General features: G+C 38.2%; 1 protein-coding gene across 2 annotated transcripts in view; it reads right to left on the bottom strand.

Annotated features, from left to right (window-relative positions):
• Positions 1-9,219, bottom strand: part of Vrk2 (VRK serine/threonine kinase 2) — a 102,969-nt gene extending 93,750 nt beyond the window's left edge. For both annotated transcript variants that reach the window (XM_027934458.2, XM_027934459.2), the window contains exons 1-2: positions 9,141-9,219; positions 7,000-7,140 (exon numbers count right to left, since the gene is read on the bottom strand). In XM_027934458.2, coding sequence (XP_027790259.1) covers positions 7,000-7,135 — 136 coding nt within the window. In that variant the 5' untranslated portion in view covers positions 7,136-7,140; positions 9,141-9,219. The remainder of the gene's footprint in view (positions 1-6,999; positions 7,141-9,140) is intronic.
• Between the last annotated feature and the right edge of the window lie 10,454 nt (positions 9,220-19,673).

The following is a 19,673-nucleotide window of genomic DNA, read 5'->3' as shown; positions in this document are numbered from 1 at the left end:
GCAAAAGCAATGGCTATGCGGTGATTAGAAAAAGCTGCTCTTGCCCACAGCTGGTCTTACAGGCATCCCTGTAAATTTAAGAGCATGTAGGTGAAATGATTGAAGTGATCACAGGGAATGGTTCCCTATTTTTATTTTTCATTTTTTGGTGGGGGGGATTTCTGTAGTGGGTGTGAGACAATCACAAGGAATATGATGTTTAGAACGCAATTTTATGCAAAATCCATTATTCAAGAAGCAAAGTTTATATACATGATAGACATGCAATGAAATAAGTGTAAGAACAGGAAGTTTTACTCCTTTTGCATTAAGTTAGTTCTAACATTTTGGTAAGCTAAGTTTTTGTTGATAGAAAAATTCAGTAGGGTTTCTGCAATGAGGAGAAAGGACTAAACTTTTTCCTTTGGTTTTTTAAAAATCTTTCTGTTTCAGGCTGAAATACTCTAAAGGTTTTTATTTGGAGTGTTCCCTTCATCATCTTCTTTATATACTTCATGAAGCACCATCAGTTCATGGTGAGAAGAGCTGCCACCATGGAGTTCTTCTAAACTTTGCCTGCCCTTTCTAAATTTAGGGTTCTTTACTGCAGCAGGTTGAAGATCTGGCTTTGATTGCACCTGGCTCTGCTGGAGAATAGAAATATTCATCTCCACTGAATACACGCTGCTTAAGTGCTGGAGGCACTTGCAGGAGAGTAACTCTCATTGGAAACTTCATTACAATACTTTCTCTTCCCTACATGAAGTAGTAATTCTCATTCACCAAAGATAGAATTTTGCCTGACACAGCCACAGGAGTTCCTGTTTGACTTTCAAAATTAATCAACCTCTAAGCTGGAGTAAAAATGGCATGTCCTTTAACCTTAAGCACAAAAAGCTCTCAACAGACTGCAGTTTTTACATCCCTGGATGGGAGTTTGGGCCCCTGATACTTAAACTTGATTCACATACTGGGTTTCTGGCATGCTTTTGCCTATACCCATCTGCTAGCCTGGCACAGTGCCCATTCAGAAGGTGTGATGCCAGTTTCAATAGGGCATAGGTGCCAATCAAAGATGGGTTTGGAGGGGCAGCATGCAGAACGCAGCAAAAGTCAGTCCTTCTGCCAGAAGTTCCTCCTGTTATCATATAATGCCAATGAAGGGCCACATGCTTCATTGCTTGGGATCACACTGCATCTGTAGATGTTTCTGGCCTTCAATGGATGTCTTTCTACAGAATCTTTTCCCTCAATTGGAGATGTTAAAGAAAATACCAGTCCACCTGGCTATCTTTTTAAAAGAAACAGAAGTCTAACAATTATCATGCAATAATTGCTCTGTTATCTGTCTTTTCTCCTAAAATGCTCTTCCACATAGAAGACAGTATTCAGGAAAAACACAGTCCACGTAATGGAGCTGTAAGGGACAAACATTCTGAAGAAGTACTAATTGCAAAGCCAAGGATCTAAACAGTATAAAATCCATAAACACCTTTGTATCATTAAGCAAGGACAGAAATTTTTCATTATTCAAATAGCTAACTTCTAGTGAGTTCTCTCATTTATAGCTTTAAAGTTTCTTAATCTTATTTATTTTATAAACATAGATATTCCTGGTGTCTTAAAAGGAGAAACATACCTCATACTATTTATTCCTTTTCTTCCTTATCTAAAGAAACAAAACCTAAAACACTTTAGAAGCAGAAGTCTATCCATATTTCATAAGGAACCCAGAAGCTCTCAAAAGCTGAGAATTCTTTTATTGTGTGGCAATAGAGGTGAGCGCATTTCATGAAGAAGAAATGTCCCCATAGCAATAAGTTTCAAATTAAAAAACCTTGAACACTGTAAACAGTTACAAGATAGTAACAGGTGCAGTGGAAGAGACATAACATATAAATGCACAGAAGAATGAGGTAGTTTATAAACCTTCCCTTGAGGCAAGAGTTTGACAGTAAAAATGTTGAAAATGAAGAAACATAATGTGAAATATGTTAAAAATGAGGTCAGACAATTTTTAAAAATGAAAAACAAAAGCAAAGGCCAAGTTTTATAAGAACTTTCTCTTTTTAATAGAAAGGACCCAAACTTTCTTAGCTACTTAGTTTCTTGACTTACAGGTAAAAGAGCAATGCTCTTTTAAAACTCCAAATTAACAGCTAATGGAGAATACATACAAAATTAAAATACACCTTTTAGGGACTTTAATTTCTTGTCTATACATCCAACAAGTATATTAAATTCACAAAAATCCCAAATTATTCATATTTTGAGTTAGTATTACTGATCATCTATACTTTCATCTGAGAACTACTTATACTATAGCTTCCTATAGAAATTATCTTTATTTTCAGTTACTCTTTTTTTCCCCCATAACACTGCTTGTCTCTAAGCCTTCTACATAAAACACTGCCAAAATAAAATTTAATACTGAAATGTGTAATAAAGCAGTCTGTGTTACAATAACTCTACCTTGTTGCTAGCATTACACTAGGCTCTTCTGAACATTATTCTGTATACCTTAAAAAATCAATCTATACTCTGGAGGTTAAGGCAACAGGATCCCAAGTTTGAGGCTGGACTGGGCAATTTAGACTGTGTGTCCAAATAAATAAAAAGGTCTGTAGATATATCTCAGGGGCAGAGCACGCCTGGGTTTAATATCCAGTCAGTACTATTTTTAAAAAAAATCAATCCATCACAGCCAATTTTTCTATTTATTTATTAAAAAAATTTATGGGACTAGGTTTGTGGCTCAGTGATAGAGTATTTACCTAGCATGTATGAGGCACTGGTTTTGATTTTCAGTACCGCATATAAATGAATAAAAGTCTATTAACTAAAAAACATTTTTAAAAATTTCCTTACCAGTAATATAAGTTATTTTTTCATAATTTCTAAAAATCGCCCCCCCAAAAAAGTTTCCTTCTGTTTCTAAAAAGCAAAATTAGGCTATTCTGACAACATGACTCCCAAAATGTCTGACAGTCCCTGGGATAAAGTCTAAACACTCATCCACAAAGAAATAATCCAATTGTTAAGACTTCTCATAGTTTCATTTATAATAACGTGTTCTTCTTTATACAAGAGTATGCTATTGATGTACTGTCAATAAAGCATATGCACATTCTTTCGGTTGATGTCATGATAGTTCCCTTGCCTTGACCTTCCTTGTGACTAAGGGTACTCATCTGTCGAAACTGCACACTGGATTAAGGGTAACATCTCTAATTGTGGAAGAGATCAAAGGTAACTGGCTTGTGTGGATTAAATACCCTAATCTCAGTCTCAATCCTTCAAGCAAATAATTGTTGAACTCCCCCCTGTGCATGACACTCCAAAGAGGGTAAATGGTCACCACTAAGCCCAACTTCAAAAATTTAAAACTTCCATAGGTAAATCACATCTACTTTTACTCATAGGACAATCCTGCAAAGAAATTTGGAGGAAGTTTATCCTGTAGTTCTGTTTTTCTGGATTTTAAATAATTTCTGAAATTTATCTTTCTTATCTGAAGCAGAAGAGGTACAGTTTAAACGAGAATTTTTCACCCTCTCTTACGCCTCTATAGTAAATGTTAGAGGCGAAGCAGATATATAGGTTGGTGAGCAAAATCTCCCGAAGATTTCTGTGGACATTCTCTATGTTCTTAGCTTTATCACATAGGCAACTCTTCTAAAATCCATAACAGGATAAACAGAAAATCCTTCTAATGAAGGTCTTTGTCACTATCCTAATCCACTCTGGCATGAGATATTTAGAATGGGAAATTCTAAACAAATAAGTAAATTACATTTATTAAGTGCTTACAAAATTCCAAGTTCTTTAAACACCTTATCTCATTTAATCCTCATAATTATTACTAACTCAATTATACAAAACAGAAATAAAGACTCCAAAAGATTGAGAAAGTGAAAGTCACTCTGATTTTAAGTGGCATAGTCAATTTAGGATTGGACTCAAATTTGCCTAACACCAAAAAAAACCCCTGCTCCTATTATGCAGTTCTCCCTTGGGTTACTTGATTCTATCTTATACCTAGCATTAAAAGAACAACTCAGACCTTCAATTCTGTTTCCCTGGAGTTTTAGAAACTTTTTCAATCATTTGATACTAAAATGACAGCAAGTTTCCCTATACCCTAGACTAGATTCCTTTCTTCCTGCCCCCACACCTTTCAGAAACAAAGAAAGAACCTTGACTTTGTTCTTGTATTCAGACTTTCCTTTTCCCTCTTAAAACTATTTCTATTAATGCTACAGGCACATCATTTCTCTGAGTCAAGAGTAAACACCAAACTTCTCTGCCCCTTCCCCTTTCCTGTAAGTCGCTGATTACTGAGAGGCCTGGGCTATTGATCTCAAAGCTAGAGGACAGTTGCACATGCACAATGAGTTAGACATAGTGGCTAGTTTCTTCTCAGCCTTAGGCAACAAATGCTGATAAAGTGTCTGCCAAAGCAGTGTATCTGGAAAGAATATCTGAAAAGAAAATAGCTGGATACAAAGTTATTAAGGAAAACCTGAAAATGACTGCTTCTTAATTTATATACAGGAAGTGATGTGAACCACAGTGAACTGCAAAAAGCAATGTAATTTCTTACATAGTTTCAAAAATAATAAAAAAACTAAGTCTAATGAAGTTAAATGGATTCTATGATTCTTTGGTACCACTTTTGGTAACAATGACAATATTTGGAACACACAGCTTTATTATACATTCTGAAGCATGGAGCCTTTTTCTCAAAATAGTTAAACATTTCTTTAAAGGCTTTCCCCAGTGGGGTATACTTTCTAATCTTCCCCGGATCCAGGTTCTAAAATTCAGATATTAGAGAGTACTGTATAACATTGAACTTTGAAATATGTTTAAAATAAGTATTATTTTGGTAATGAGAAAGAATTTAAAAAATATGACACGTATTTGGACTGAAAAAAGAAAAGACTTCTGTATTTGAATAGTAAAAATGAATCTTATACCTAAGGAAAGACATTCCCTTTTCACAACTTCACAACAGGAATCAAACAAGTAGCACATATAAACATATGTGTATATGTGTACAGACATAATAATCTTAACCATGCACTTGAAGTTAAATACATATAATACAAATTAATACATATTAATAAATAATATTTACATTTTAAAAAGCAAAAAGGCATAAGATCTTTACAGTCAATGATTTTCTTTGGAATTACTCAAGTAATTCAAATGTTAGAAAACTAAAAGTATAAGTGATAAGCTGTGGGAAGCAAGACCATAGCTCAGTCACATCAGAAATAATCTACTTAAAGCAAGCATGGTGGCGCACGCCTGTAATCCCAGCAGTTTGGGAGGCTGAGGCAGGAGGATAGTGAGTTCAAAGTCAGATTCAGCAACACCGAGGCACTGAGCAATTCAAGGAGAACCTGTCTCTAAATAAAACAAAACAGGGCTGGGGATATGGCTCAGTGGTTGAGTGCCCCTGAGTTCAATTCCCAGTACAAAAAAAAAAAAAAAAAGAAATAATCTACTTGACTTCATATTTCTGACTTTAAGTCAAGACAGTATACTAGAGATCTTCACTCTTTGCTCTAAGAGAATTAACTAATTTGAAGTCTCAAACAACACTTATTCTATAGGGATTTCTACTCTATTTGTACTTTATCTGCACTATCTCATATGGTACCCCACAGGTAAAACTGGGCCCTTGAGACTAGATGCTCTCGGGATTTTAAAGACGTTCACAAAAAAAGTAAAATATTTCATTATTTTTATAATAACAAAGAAATGATATTTTGGGTATATTAAACACCTAATAATGCATTTTATTACAACAAATTTCACCTGTTTAACACTCTTTTAATGTGTTTGATAGAAATTATTAAATTACATATGTGGCCCACATTACATTTCTGTTGAATAGTGCTGTCTGTGTCACTCAACATCATAGCATTTTTCAAGCAGGTTGAAATCCTTTAAATGGGGAAACCGCACTTAACCCAGGCAATTTTTCTGGGCTGATCTTGTCTTTCTAATAAAATTAAAATGATAACAAGCAGTTGTTTATTAACTGAATTTCATTCATTTATTCAAAACTACAATCATAACATTATCAGAAAAGGTTCTCCATTTTTCATAATCCATGCAACAGGTTTGTTTGGAAATATTTTGAGGAGGAACCCACAGAAATAGTTGTGAGTCACTTTTAGTAGAATTTATCCTTGTGGTTTATTTGTTGTTGTCTTGGTGCTTGGGATGGAACCCCAGAGCCTTTCACATGCCAAGCAACATTATACCAAAAGCTACACCACCCCCAGCTTCAGGGTATTAAAAAAAAATTTACTTATTCATCAAATCAAATCTTGCAAGGGAGATCTTCCTCATTCCACCACAGACTTAAGAAAGATTTTAATGATCTAAATTTTAAGTATGTAACTGCATTGTAGGGGTATAACCAACGAGGGTTCCCCACCTGCACCATAGTACAACAAAAAGAAAAAACAATTTGAGTGTCTGTTTTCTCAATTATCCAAAGGATGGAACATAACCAGTATCACTCTACACACTCAAGAGAGAAGTTAATCCATTCCATGCATAGATGCTGGGTTATTAAACCTTAATTCTCCAGTGGAGAACAGAATTTATTAGACCTCTGTATTTACCTAAATATTAACAATTAAGATTCACAAAAAGAAAGCATTTATATTTTACAGTTGTTGTTTCTGACTGTAAGAAGTATGTTTCCAGGAAATCAAGCTTTCAAAAACAAAAAAAAGTACTCACATTTTGTCTGGCAGATTGCATAATTATGCTCTGAAAAGATTTCTAAGAGTCATTTAGGAAAACATGGACAACAGGGAGTGTGTTAGTCATGTCTTGAACCTAAAGTTAACATACTAGACATTAACAATCTTTAAATTACTTCATAAAGCACATCTATGAATTCTACATTATATGAGTTTCAATTTTTAAAAATATCATTATCACAGTTACAATCACACAGATAAAAATATTTGGTAATTTACAGTCAAACTTTACCTAAATATATCAATCCAAATCCTCCAGAGCCAATCATCTTGCCCAGCACCCATTGTTTTCCTTCCACATCATCCAGAACTTTGCCTTCTGGAAGTGGAACAGGAAGTTTGTATTTCCCATTTCTTCTTGGTGGCATCACTCCTATTGGCATAAGGGGCGAGATAAATGGTTAAAAAAAAACACACACACACACAAATAAAACGTAGAGTTAAAACACATTGCCCAAAATGTCTTCTCTGAGGAATTTTTCCAGTGTCCCATAAATTAGGATTCAGCAGTTAATTCAGTTTGGGGAAACCCACCCACTACAGTCAAGTTAGAAATTCACAAATATTACAATCTTGAAATCTAAGAGGTTATTAAAAGCCAAAAAACAACCAATCTATTGAATTTCGTTTTAATTAATATTTCAATATTCCTTTAGGGGTTCTATAGTAACATTACTGAATAGACCTTAAGAAGCAAAAGGGTTAACAATTTTCAACAAGGAAGAGAAAATAAATTTCATATACATGCAAATACTCCCTTAAGAATGCCATGTGAAAGGTCTTCAGTCACTAGGAAAGAATTCATCTTTGAATTAGAAAGACATGGCAATGTACCACCAAGCAAGTCATCTAAAGGAGTAGGTATTCAGTAAATATTTGTTAAATAAACAAGGAATTTTCATAGATATATGATTTAGCAGATTAGGCTCCTGGGTAATTTCAGGGCTGGCTCCTCTTTCTCAAAGTAAAAAACAGCCCTATGTTAAGTGCCCTAGCCTGGTATTCCCAGCAACTCCAGAGACTGAAGCAGGAGGATCACAAATTCCAGCCCAGTCCAGGCAACTCAGCAAAACCCTGTCTCAAAAATAGGAAGACTGGGGATATGTAGCTCCATAATAGCGAGCTCCTGGGCCAAATCCCAGGTATTTCTTACAAATACAAAAAGGGTATAGAGTACAGCTATATTCTGTCCTGTTAACAAGAACTACAATATGAGCCATATGACTTTCATCAATTAATCGTAATTGTACCCAGGTTAGAATATTCCACAGTGGAAGATTTTGAGTTGAAAGACAACTTTAGAAGGGAAAAATATATATATATATATACCAGAACACCTGAAACTAATTTAAACGCGGGAGTAACCACGATCTAAATAATTTTTAAACTAAGAACTTTAGATAGAAAAGTTATGTATAAATCCAGCACATATAAATGTGAAGGTTTTTTTCCCCTATTCCTTCTTATCTTCCATAGGAGAAAGGATCTGCTCCTTTGAACAGGTTTTTCCCTCCCTCACTTGTTGAATCCAGGGCCTGGTCAATGACTCATTACTATCAACATAATGAAGGGATAATGAAGGAACACAGCATGGTTCCTTAACAATATTAACCTGTCCTCCTGGCAGACACACAAGGGAAGCCAGGAATTTGGTCAACCATCACTAGGGTACTGTATCATAAAGTAAGGAAAGTTTTATGGGAGGGGGGTGTCCCCTTCACCAGCACATCGTGCATACTGATGCCCAGGAGGAATTTACTAATTTAAAACTTTCAAGTCTTTTTTAAACAACTGTTGTTGAGTATGGCAAAAATTCCAATTAAGTAGACAAACGCGGTTTCACGAAAGGCGAATGTCATCAGGGCTTGAGACACAGGAGTCTGGGGTGGGGGTGGGGGTGGCTCTTTTAAGGCCAGGCCCTGACACGGGTGTCCCTTCTGCTTTCTGGGTTACTTCCCTGGGTTTGATGAAGAGCTAACACGAGTTTCCGGGCACAGATCGGTACCCGCGGGCTTCATCATCAGCCAGGGCCGGGCTCAGGGTCTGGGAGGCCAAGGCCCTCGGAGCGGGCGCCCGGTCACCGCGGCCCACGGCCCCGCGCGCCCCCTCCCCAGAGGCCGCCGGGCCCTGCGCGGGCGCCGCCGGCGTCTGCACTCCAACTTCCCGCCTCCGGGCGCACCAGCCAAAGAAGAAACAACTCCACACTCCCCGCCGAAACTCCGCCCGGCTTTCGGCGCACGCTAAAGCCGCGAAGGGGATGCCGGGTGCTCTCCGAGTTGGGAAAGTCAAGAATCCACCAGCGACGCCCCCACCCCAGGCCCGCCCAGCGACGCGCCCCCGTCCCAGGCCCACCCCCGAGAGCAGGAGACTGACCCGGCCTCAGTGTCCGCCGCCCGCCACGCGCTGCCTGCCGCCTGTGCTCGCGGCCGGGCGGGGCGCGGCCTCCAGTTCCCCGCACTGGCGGCCCGCCAAGGGGCCGGGCTGACTCATCTGCGCCCGGCGCCGCCCTGAGCACCCAGCCGCTAACAGGCCGCAGCCGGCGCCCTCCCTCCCGCGGCCTGTGCACGCCCAGAGGGGAGAAGAGCTGGTGGCGGGGTAAATCAGAAATGGGACAGAATTATTTTATCAGCCCTAGCCTTCCCCAACTGGCAGAAGAGCCTTCAGTTCAGGGTGGGGTGGAACAGGCGCAAAGTGCTCTTTGCAGGAGGAGGGTTGGGTCTCCTGTACCTGTACCGCGTCTGTACCTTCGATGTCAAGCAACTGGTCCTTTCCAAGCACTCACCAGCAGCCCAAGCCTCTGGAACAGGAGGGGTGGCTTGAGAGCCTTTAAATCCTCAAAGGCACCTTGGCTCAAGGCGTGGTCCTGTCCTTCACTAGTTGGATAATCTTAAAAATTTTGAAACTACTCAACTCAGCTATTTCATCTGTCAAGTGGACAAAACCGCACTTGCTGGGTTATAAGATTATTGATTATAAAGATATCTTGACCGTTGAGAAATATATTGAATTTTTTTTAACCCTGAAGGACTCATAATGAGCTTAAAGTATTTTAGAATACACCAAATGCTCAGAAAACATTAAACAATACATTAACACTCTGCATAGGAAAAGTCAGTAAGTATTTAGAATGTACATACTGAAAGTAAAATTGCAGCCCTTTAATTCCATCGAATCAGGAATTGAAACTTCCTGCATTAATCAAACTTTTCATTTTGAAAATGAAAGCATAAGACATTAAAATATATGTATATATGTCACAGATATGAAAGCATTTTTAAAGAGACTTAGTCTATAGAACAGTTTTGCCCTGAGAGTCATTATACACTAATCCATCAATGCCCATTCTTAGTTTCATAAGATATATATGTAAAAGGACTGGTTGCTTATCCTAATATCCATGTGGAGTACTTACTTATCCACCCCCATTTGAAATATGCTCAGATTTCTACCAGTTCCCCAGGTTACTCTCTTTGGGAAGATACAGATCCAGCACCAGCCAGAGCAGATTACTCAAAACTCTTCTCTTTTCAAGCCTATATCCAGTGTGAGTAAAGCCTGTTAACCTTCAAAATATATCCAGAATCCACCACTCAATCACTCCTACTGTCATGATCCTGGTCCAAGTCACATTCTGTTGTCTGGAAAACTCGAATACTCTAGTAAATGCTGTCCTGTTTTCCTTCTACTCCCTCAGTCTTTTCACAACAAACAGCCCATTTATCCTTTTAGAAGCCTATTTTAAATAACATCTGTACTTGAAACGCTTCAGTATCATTCTAAGTTACTCAGTGCAAACTAATCCTTACCATGATCTAAAACAGCATTTCTCAACCCAGGCACTCCTGGTATTCAGGCCAGAAAATTCCTTATTGTGGAGAAAGGATAGGAAGAGGGCAGAGATGTAGGGTGTGCTATACATGGCAGGATTTTCAGCAACATCCCCTAGGCCTCCCCCCGACACTTTCCACACATGTTTGACACCCCCAAATGTCCCCAAATATTACAAATTTTGCCAATTTTGCCCTACTTGAGAACTTAACCTGAATAATCTACCTGTTCTGCATCTCTCCGGTCTCTTTTTATTCTCTCCAACCACCATTGCTTTCCTGCTGTTCTCAGGTGCTTTGCATGTTCCATCCTCCTGGACCACTCTTCAATCTGGTATCTGCATGACCTACTGCATCACTCTCTCAGGTATGTATTCAAAAATCAACTCAGTGAGACCTTTCCTAACCACCCTATCTAAACTTTTAACCCATCTAAAATATTTCACAGCCCCTTTCCTCTTTCCCTCTAGCATTTTCACTATATAGCAATGTATTATGTATTTTGCTCATTTATTTTGACAACACTCAAATAGTCTTCCTTAGTAAACTGCATGCTTCATGAGGGAAGGCAGATTTTTTGCCTGTTTAGTCACTACTGTATCCCCAGAACCTAGAATGATTATAAAAAACATACCATGTTCTTGTATTGTGGTGGCCTCGTTCTCATTTCCAATGCTTGCTTGCTTTAGACAGTAAATAGTAAGCGTGGTTCAGACAAGGAAATAAGAGGTGAAAAGATTTTCCTGAACACTTTCTAGAAAGAAAGGTCTTTTCTGGACATTGTTCTGAATGTGATGCTTAGAATGGCTCGATCATCTTGTGACTATGAGGGTAGAAGAAAATACAAGTTGAATGTATAGAGAATGCAGAACATTCCAAATATGATATGAGAACACTTGGTTATCCACATATACAAAAAAAAAAGAAAGAAGAAAAACAAAGCAAAAAGCCTCACACTGCACCTCCAGTATGTGGAATTTAATATAGACATAGGTCTGAACACATGAGCTTAAACTATAAAACTTTTGGAAGAAAAACTAAGAGAAAATAATTGTGATAAACTTAAGTTTGTGTACTTTGAAAGTATAAAATAATTAAACCTGGAAACTTAAATACAGACATGCATAATTTAACTGCTTCAAAATTAAAAACTTGCTCTTCAAACAATTAAAATACCAAGTGTTGGCAAGGATGCAGAGCAACTGTAACTTTGTTATATTGCTGATTGTACAGTAAGTTTGGAAAATAGTTTGGCAGTTTGTCATCCAGTAGTCCTCCCTTATCCACAGAGGATATGTTCCAGTGGATGTCTGAAACATTGGGTAGCTCCAAATCCTAAATATACCATGCTTTTCCTATTCATATATACCTGTTATAAAGATTAATTTAAAATTAGGAGGAGTAAGACATTAACAACAACAAAAATAACATAGAACACTTATAATAGTGTTATAATTAAAAAAGTTATGGGAATGTGGTCTTGCTCCCTCAAAATATCTTCTTGTACTCATTAGGTAATAGTAATGAGCAGAGAACTATAAACCCATAATAGCAGGGTCAGGGGGCTTCTTTGAATTGTCTTTAATAAATATTCAAGTAACTTGTTGACTTTAATAAATATTCAAGTAACTTGTACTATCCCTGAGAGTAAACAAATGGAAACAAAGAAATACATTTTTTAAAAAAAGTTAAGATCCATGGGGCAAACTCCTGACAGGGTCTACTTAGATCATTGTGAAGTTAGGATTTATGGCTATAGGTTTCTCAATGTATCTCATAAGGAAAAGTTTTTTAGTAGCACAGGTGAACTAAGATAAATTTTGCCTGGTCATTGACCCCAACACTCATGTTAACATAAGCTTGACTTGTACACGAAGCCACCCTAAATAGGATGATTGCCAAAACAGTTCCATAGAGGACCAACATGGAGGAGGAGATGATCATCTGATTGGTAAAGACCGCAGAAGGTGGACCCCAGGTCTCCTTATAAACAGCAAACAGTAATAAATTTGGAAGAAGCATTGTTTCCTTTGTCATTCTTTGCTGGGAGATATGGGGTGGGGGGGGTGAGAGAGAGAGAGAAAGAGGTCTTTGCTTGACTCTTTCTTTACTTTAAGTTATAATAAAATTCTCTTGCTTGACTTTTGTATGTGGTTTTAAATTTTCTTTCATCAGGATGCAAGAACTGAGGTTTTGAGGTGCAGTTCCCCACTGTTCTATGATATACTCACTCTTCTTCCTGTGATGATGACGTATGAGACAATGGCTACATAAGGAGATGAAGAGAGGTAAATTATGTGGATACCATAACCTAGTTTAGTCTACTATTCAAGGATTACTTAAAAATAAGCACTGTAATATCTCAAAAGATTGTCTCAAAACCCAGGCAGCTGCAAATCTATGGGTAGTGTATACAAGGTAAGTGAACATGCTAGACAAAGGGATGAGTCACATCCCAGGCAGGACAGAGGAGGACAGCACAAGCTGTCATCACACTGCTCAGAACAATGTGCAGTTTAAAATTCATGAATTGTTTACTTCTGTAATTTTCCATTTCATATTTTTGAACCATGGTTGACTACAGGTAAAGGAAACCTCAGAAAGTGAAACTTTGACTAGTGTAACTTTAAATAACATATGATCCGGCATCCATGTTCCTAGATATTTACCCAAGCGAAATAAATGTAAACCTATATTTACATGAAGACATGTGATTATTTATTAATAGCTTCATGCATGATAGCCAAACACTGAAAACAAAATCCCGTCAACTGGGTGAATGGGTGAATCAATAACAGTGTATCTCATATAATGGAATATCACTCTGCAATATAAAGGACCAAACTACTGATACAAATGACTTGAATAAATCTCTAAAGCAAGTACTATGTGAAAGAAATACATCAAAGAGAATATATTCATAGTTCCATTTATTTGAAATGGCTAGGGACTAGGTTGAACAGACAGGACTGTCTGCAGAGTGACTAGCAGAACTTTCCAGACAGATTAAAATGTTCAAGTTCTTGGTGGTAGTAATGGTTATATAATTTTACTTCTGTCAGAACTCTAACTATACACTTAAATTTGATGAATTTTATTATATATAATCTGCTTCAATAAAAATGATTTAAAAGAATGACGGAAAAAAAGATGGGAAGAACCTGAGTTCTTCAAGCCTACTAATTGAACTAACCTGAACCCCCATACTTTCCACATTTACCCCCAGGTGTTAAGTGTTCTTATTGTTTAAGCCACTAAGTATTCATTGGTTTTTATGTTGCTTACAGCAAAAATCTTTCTGACATTAAAATAAAGTTTCAAGTTTCATAAGTGCTAATGAATTTAAAAATGTTAATGAATTTGAACTAAATAAAAACGGGAACAGAAGGGCAGGTAAACCTATGTTGAGAATATTTTTTTTAAGTGTTGGGATTTAATGCAGAATTTTATGATTCAGAGCATATTGCTGTGTGTATGTTTCAAGATGAAAACTGACAGAATATAGAAATACAAATTTTGGAACTAGTGAAAGAACATCTTCTGAATGAACATGATGAGAAATAAGAAAGAAAAGAGAAATTTAGACATGAAAGCACCAAAGTCTGAGTCATCATAAAAAAAAGAGAGGGAAAACAAGGTTTTCACACAAAGCTATTTTGATAGATCTTACAGGCTATGAATGATTCAACACACACACACACACACACACACACACACACACACGGACTTTCTTGGCTGTATGCCAACGGGTAGGTATGGTGTATGGGTTCTGCTTTTCAAAGAACCAGGTGTTGTAAAATGCTTATACTGGTTCAAAGGAAGAAGAAAAACCTCATCATTTAGTGAGCTACTTTACAAGGCCAAGATCATTTCAAATCAATTAAAGTGTTAAAGATGTTGCATAGACAAAACATTTAGAAAAATCCAGTCTTTGTTATTTAATGTGAGAAAAGGAGATCACTTCAGTGGAAATGTTTTCCCTGCCAAAGAGCTAGTTTTTGTTTTAGAAAAACCAGGAGACTATTTGTACTCATAAACTCGTAGTCCCTAGAAAGCTAAGCTGTTACTGAACAGAAATTTTGAAAAAAATAATAGAATCCAAATCATTGATCCCAAGCCTATCAGATACACAGTCAGATTAGATATCCATAGTCTTTGCAATTTTTACATATGACATCATTTCAAAGTATGAATTTCCAAAAGACATAATTCTTGCTTGTCTATATAAATGAAGAACAAGCATGCAAAAAATAATTTATAATACTATTTTTCAGTACCTCTGCAGGTCTAATAAAATCTTTTTCAAGAACACTAATTTGTTGAATGCACTGCCAATTTAGATGTAAATATGTATCAAATTCTCCCTTACACAGTTAATTGAATTTGATAATACCTATTTCACTAGCCAAAAGTGATATGAGTTTTACTATTATCCATTCCCCCAAAACAAACATCATAAAAGGTCAATCTAAACACTATGTTTATACTTTACATACTCTTTCTCCCCACCTAACATGTCTGCAATAATTTTAAAATATGAGCTGGAAGAAGGTGATGAAGGAGAGCTAGCTGGACAATTTTTAAGCAGAAGGTCTATATTCAGGAAAAATAAAGTTGATGATGTATTCAAAAAGGAGGGGAAAAGCAGTTTTTTCATGCATTAGGTAAGCCAAGTTTTTAGGGTTTTCTTTCATGCAAATGCAGCACCATCCTCTAAGGGACCTGAAAAGAATCTTCCTTAGGAGCATATCTGAGATAATCACTGGGAATGTCCAGGAATATTTGGGGAATGTTCAGATGTCTTTTGAACTTCTCCCTCATGCAGTGGACCTTTGGGTTAACATCTGCTGCTGAGACACAGACTCCATGACCAACTAACAGGGGAAGCTCTTCGCTAATGTGCTAACTTGAAGCATGCAAGGCATCAAAATAGATCTGGGTCTCTGGAACCCTGAAAGCTCTTAAACCAAGGTGTGGCCCACACAGAAGCAAAGGCTTTTCTTGCCCTTTTGGGTCACAATTTGTCTCAGTACTTTACTCCTTTTTCTGCAGGGTCTAACAAGTGTTTTAGTGTAATCAGCTTATTCAGGTTTTTTTTTTTTTTCTAAAGCTCACCCCTTAGAAGGACCTAATCATGCAGTTGGGAGTTAGTGGAAACATCAAGTGAAAGACACCACATTATATTTAGATTGTCATTATGTTCGGATGTGTTTTGAACATGAAGAACTTACTGGAGCTGGGTGTGATGGTGCACACCTGTAATACCAAAAACTCAGGAGGATCACAAGTTCAAGGTCAGACTCAGCAAGTCAGCAAGATCCTTTCTTAAAAACTAAAATGGTCTGGAGATGTAGCTCAATGGTAAAGCACCCCTATGTTTAATTCCCAGTACCAAAAAAAAGAAAAAAAGTTACTGAACAAACGTGAGTGTCCTGACTTCCATTTTTTTTTTTTTTGCTGGAGACTTATTATTTCAGGCAAATAGGCTTAGATGTCTCTGAATCTGTAAATCAGCAAAAATATAGATTCTAGCTGTCACCTGCAAAATTATATTTCTTTAAGTTATGCTAATATTATAAAATACAAATTATCATTTATCATTAATAGTTGAGAATATACAAAGGAGTAGACATACGAAGGGGGTGCCCACAGAAAAGCAATTAAAAATAACCTCTGTTAACATTTTAACTGAGTTTGCTACCAGATTTTGATTTCTCTTCCCATAAAAGGTTCTAAGTCATGTGTTTTCCATAGTTGTGTTCATACTGCATGTATATAATATCTTTTATTTTCTGATTCTCTCAATTAGTTGCTTAGCGAGCACATATTTTTCCCACTCCTGCCCCCAATTAGCCACTAAGTCCTGAGCCCTTAATATGTATGTTGGAAGAAGTCTAGGAATGATCTTGGGAAGTCAGGGAATTTACATTGAAATAAAAGGAAACTAGTAGGGAGAGAAAATAATAAATCAAGAAGGCCGAAAGAGAAGCATAAAAGACAAAAGTTCAATCCTGTTGGGTCTAGGAGAGACTTTTAGGGCATAAGAAGAGAGGAATATGAGCTGCTCTGAGATAACTGAGACTGAAAGAGATAGAAAAAGAGCATTTTAAAGAGTTGACTGTACTTCCCCTTTTGGCAATATTCCAGGGAAGTGCAATAAGAATGCACATTGCTTTCAATTATCTTTGGCTGCAGGACAGTTGTTTCTTAGAATATGATCCTATTCTAAGGCTCTTTTCAAAATAAGGGTGCAAACTGGTCAGGATTATGCAGGTTACATAATAGCTTTAAACATGTTGTATTTTTACATAAATGAGATAACACTTCACTTATTGTTCCACAGCTTGATTTTTATCAGTTAACACATCTTGTCTTCCCCAGTCTGCATCAATTCCTAATTATTTTACTTTCTATTTTTAACTATTTTCTAGTTTTCCATAGTATAGATGCATCATACTTTAACCATTTTGTTTTACATGAATATTTTAGTTACCTTTGATTTTATTATAAATCATCAAGGTCGCAGGGATTTTTATCTGTCTTATTTTATCAGTACCTTCAGCAGTGGTTGAAGGTTCTATGTGTTATGAGCCAGGCTGTATGGGCTCATATTTTACCCTGAGACTCCATATGATGTAAGAAATGTTTCTCTCATGGGAAAGCCCTGCCTCTGTACCCATTAATAGTTACCTAGCATAACATACTTAGCCACACAAAATAGCAATTCTTATACAATGTAAAATTGTTCTCTTTGGTTTCCATTTTTCATGGGCAATGTACCTTGTCAGAGATTGATTGTCTAGAAGTTAGTAACCATTCTCTAACTTGTACTGAACTAGGGTCATTTTGACCCCTTTCCCTGCTGCTTGCTTGCCACTCTGCTAACCGGAAAAGTCCCATAGGAAATACCAATGTACCCATTGCATTGTCTTGCTAACTGCCCAATTCAGCTTCTGTACCTGCTTGCTTGCAGCTACATCAAACCAGATATGGGTTTTGCCTTTATTTATTTATTTGATTTGATTTTTTAAATACATGACAGCAGATTGCATTATAATTCTTATTACACTTATAGAGTACAATTTTTCATATCTCTGTTTGTATATAAAGTATGTTCACACCAATTCATGTCTTCATACATGTACTTTGGATAATGATGTCCATCACAGTCCACCATCATTGCTAACCCCCTGCCCCCTCCCTTACCCTCCCATCCCTCTGCCCTATCTAGAGTTCATCTATTCCTCCCATGCTCCCCCTCCGTACCCAACTATGAGTCAGTCACCCATATCAGAGAAAATATTCGGCATTTGTTTTTTGGGGATTAGTTATCTTCTCCAACTGCATCCATTTACCTGCAAATGCCATGATTTTATTCTATTTTATTGCTGAGTAATATTCCATTGTGTATATATGCCACATTCTTTTAATTCATTCATATACTGAAGGGCATCTAGGTTGGTTCCACAGTTTAGCTATTGTGAATTGTGCTGCTATAAACATTAATGTGGCTATGTCCCTTTAGTATGCTGATTTTAAGTCCTTTGGGTATAGACTGAGGAGAGAGATAGCTGGGTCAAATGCTGGTTCCAAGAGACTCAACATGGTGGCGGGCAGGGAGGCAGCGCTTTCAGTGCCTCCTCAACCACATGGACAGAGAGACACATTAGAATGTTCAGATTCTATCTGCTGAGAAACTCCCAGCAAAATTCCGCTGAAGTGAGACCTACTGGGGAATTTGGGATTATTGGAGGTGACAGCTTGCCCCAGACAGGTGAATCTCGGTCACGCGGCACGGAGGTCTCGGCCTCCTCCGCTGCCTGGAGACCAACACAATAGGAGGCGGTTCAGCACTGTGCAGCGGAGAGACTCTATGAAGAGGTTGCTAACCAAGCCTTCATGAAAAAGCGAACCAGAACTGAATCCCAGACTGGGACAGACCAGAGACAGGCCAGACCCACCCCTCCCTTCAGACACTCCGGCAAGGAATCTGGGGCCCGCCATAGCAGAGAGGTGACGTTACCAGAGTTCAGTGGTCGGGATCCCTTCCCAGCAGAATGGGCTTTAGCAGGTGTGTGACTCCCACCCCCACCAGATACATACAGCTGGGAAACCTCAAAAATCTCGCCCCAGAGCTCCGTGGGCGTGACTGTAGGAGCCGAGGGAAGCAGAAGGGACTCCCGACCCCCAATTCCCACTACCGCCAGCAGCATGGGCGTGACTGTAGGGGCCGAGAGAAGCAGAGGGGACTCCTGATCTCCAACTCCCCTACCACCAGCGGTGAAACCCAAGGCCTTAGCTGCCAGTTCCAGGGGGCGTGGCCACCAAAGGGGTCCGGACAAATTAAACTGTCGGTTCCCAGAGCACTGCTCCACAACCCTGGGATCTGGATGAATGACAAAGAGAGTGCTCAGTCATTCGGGAAATAGGGCACGCAGTGGGGCTGCAAGTGTAACCAGATCCTTGGAGATTGCCTCCTGTGAGCGGGGCCTGGCTGGCTGGTAGGAGGAAGGGGGGAGGGGCCGAAGAAGAGAAACTGGCTCTGGACTAACAAGATTGGAGAGATGCCCAGTAGGGGAAGAGGAGCTGCCTTACAGGGATTGCTGCCGGCACATAGAGGGCAGAAGCTCTGCTAGGAGGGCACAGCTCCACCTACTGGAAGAGAAGAATATAGAACTCTAAGACTTCATTTATCTTTTTTTTTCTTTCTTTCTTTTCCCTTTTCAATTTTATTGTTCTTTCCATTCTCCTCTATTCTACCTATCTTTCTCTCCCTCTTTCTCTTTAAGGACTCCTTCCTTCCCTTTCCCCCTAACTTTCATCCCAAGCATTACGACTTTCATTACATGTAATTTTCTAAATGCAAATAGGTGATTGTTTTGAGGCTATCTATAGGGCTTCTAAATACCTAGCTATTACCAAATACCTGATCCATTCACCTGTTAATATCCCCCTTCAGTAGAGCAATCTTCCAAAATAGCCAAGACATACTAACCTTCATATCATCATAGCACCCAACCTAAACATAAAGTCCTAAGACCAAACAACAGATCACTATATGCCTACAGAATCCGTAAGC

Source organism: Marmota flaviventris, chromosome 14 (assembly GCF_047511675.1).
Source record: "Marmota flaviventris isolate mMarFla1 chromosome 14, mMarFla1.hap1, whole genome shotgun sequence".
Taxonomy (NCBI): Eukaryota; Metazoa; Chordata; class Mammalia; order Rodentia; family Sciuridae; genus Marmota; species Marmota flaviventris.
The sequence above is the reverse complement of the archived record's forward strand: the minus strand, read 5'-3'. Positions and strand labels throughout refer to the sequence as shown.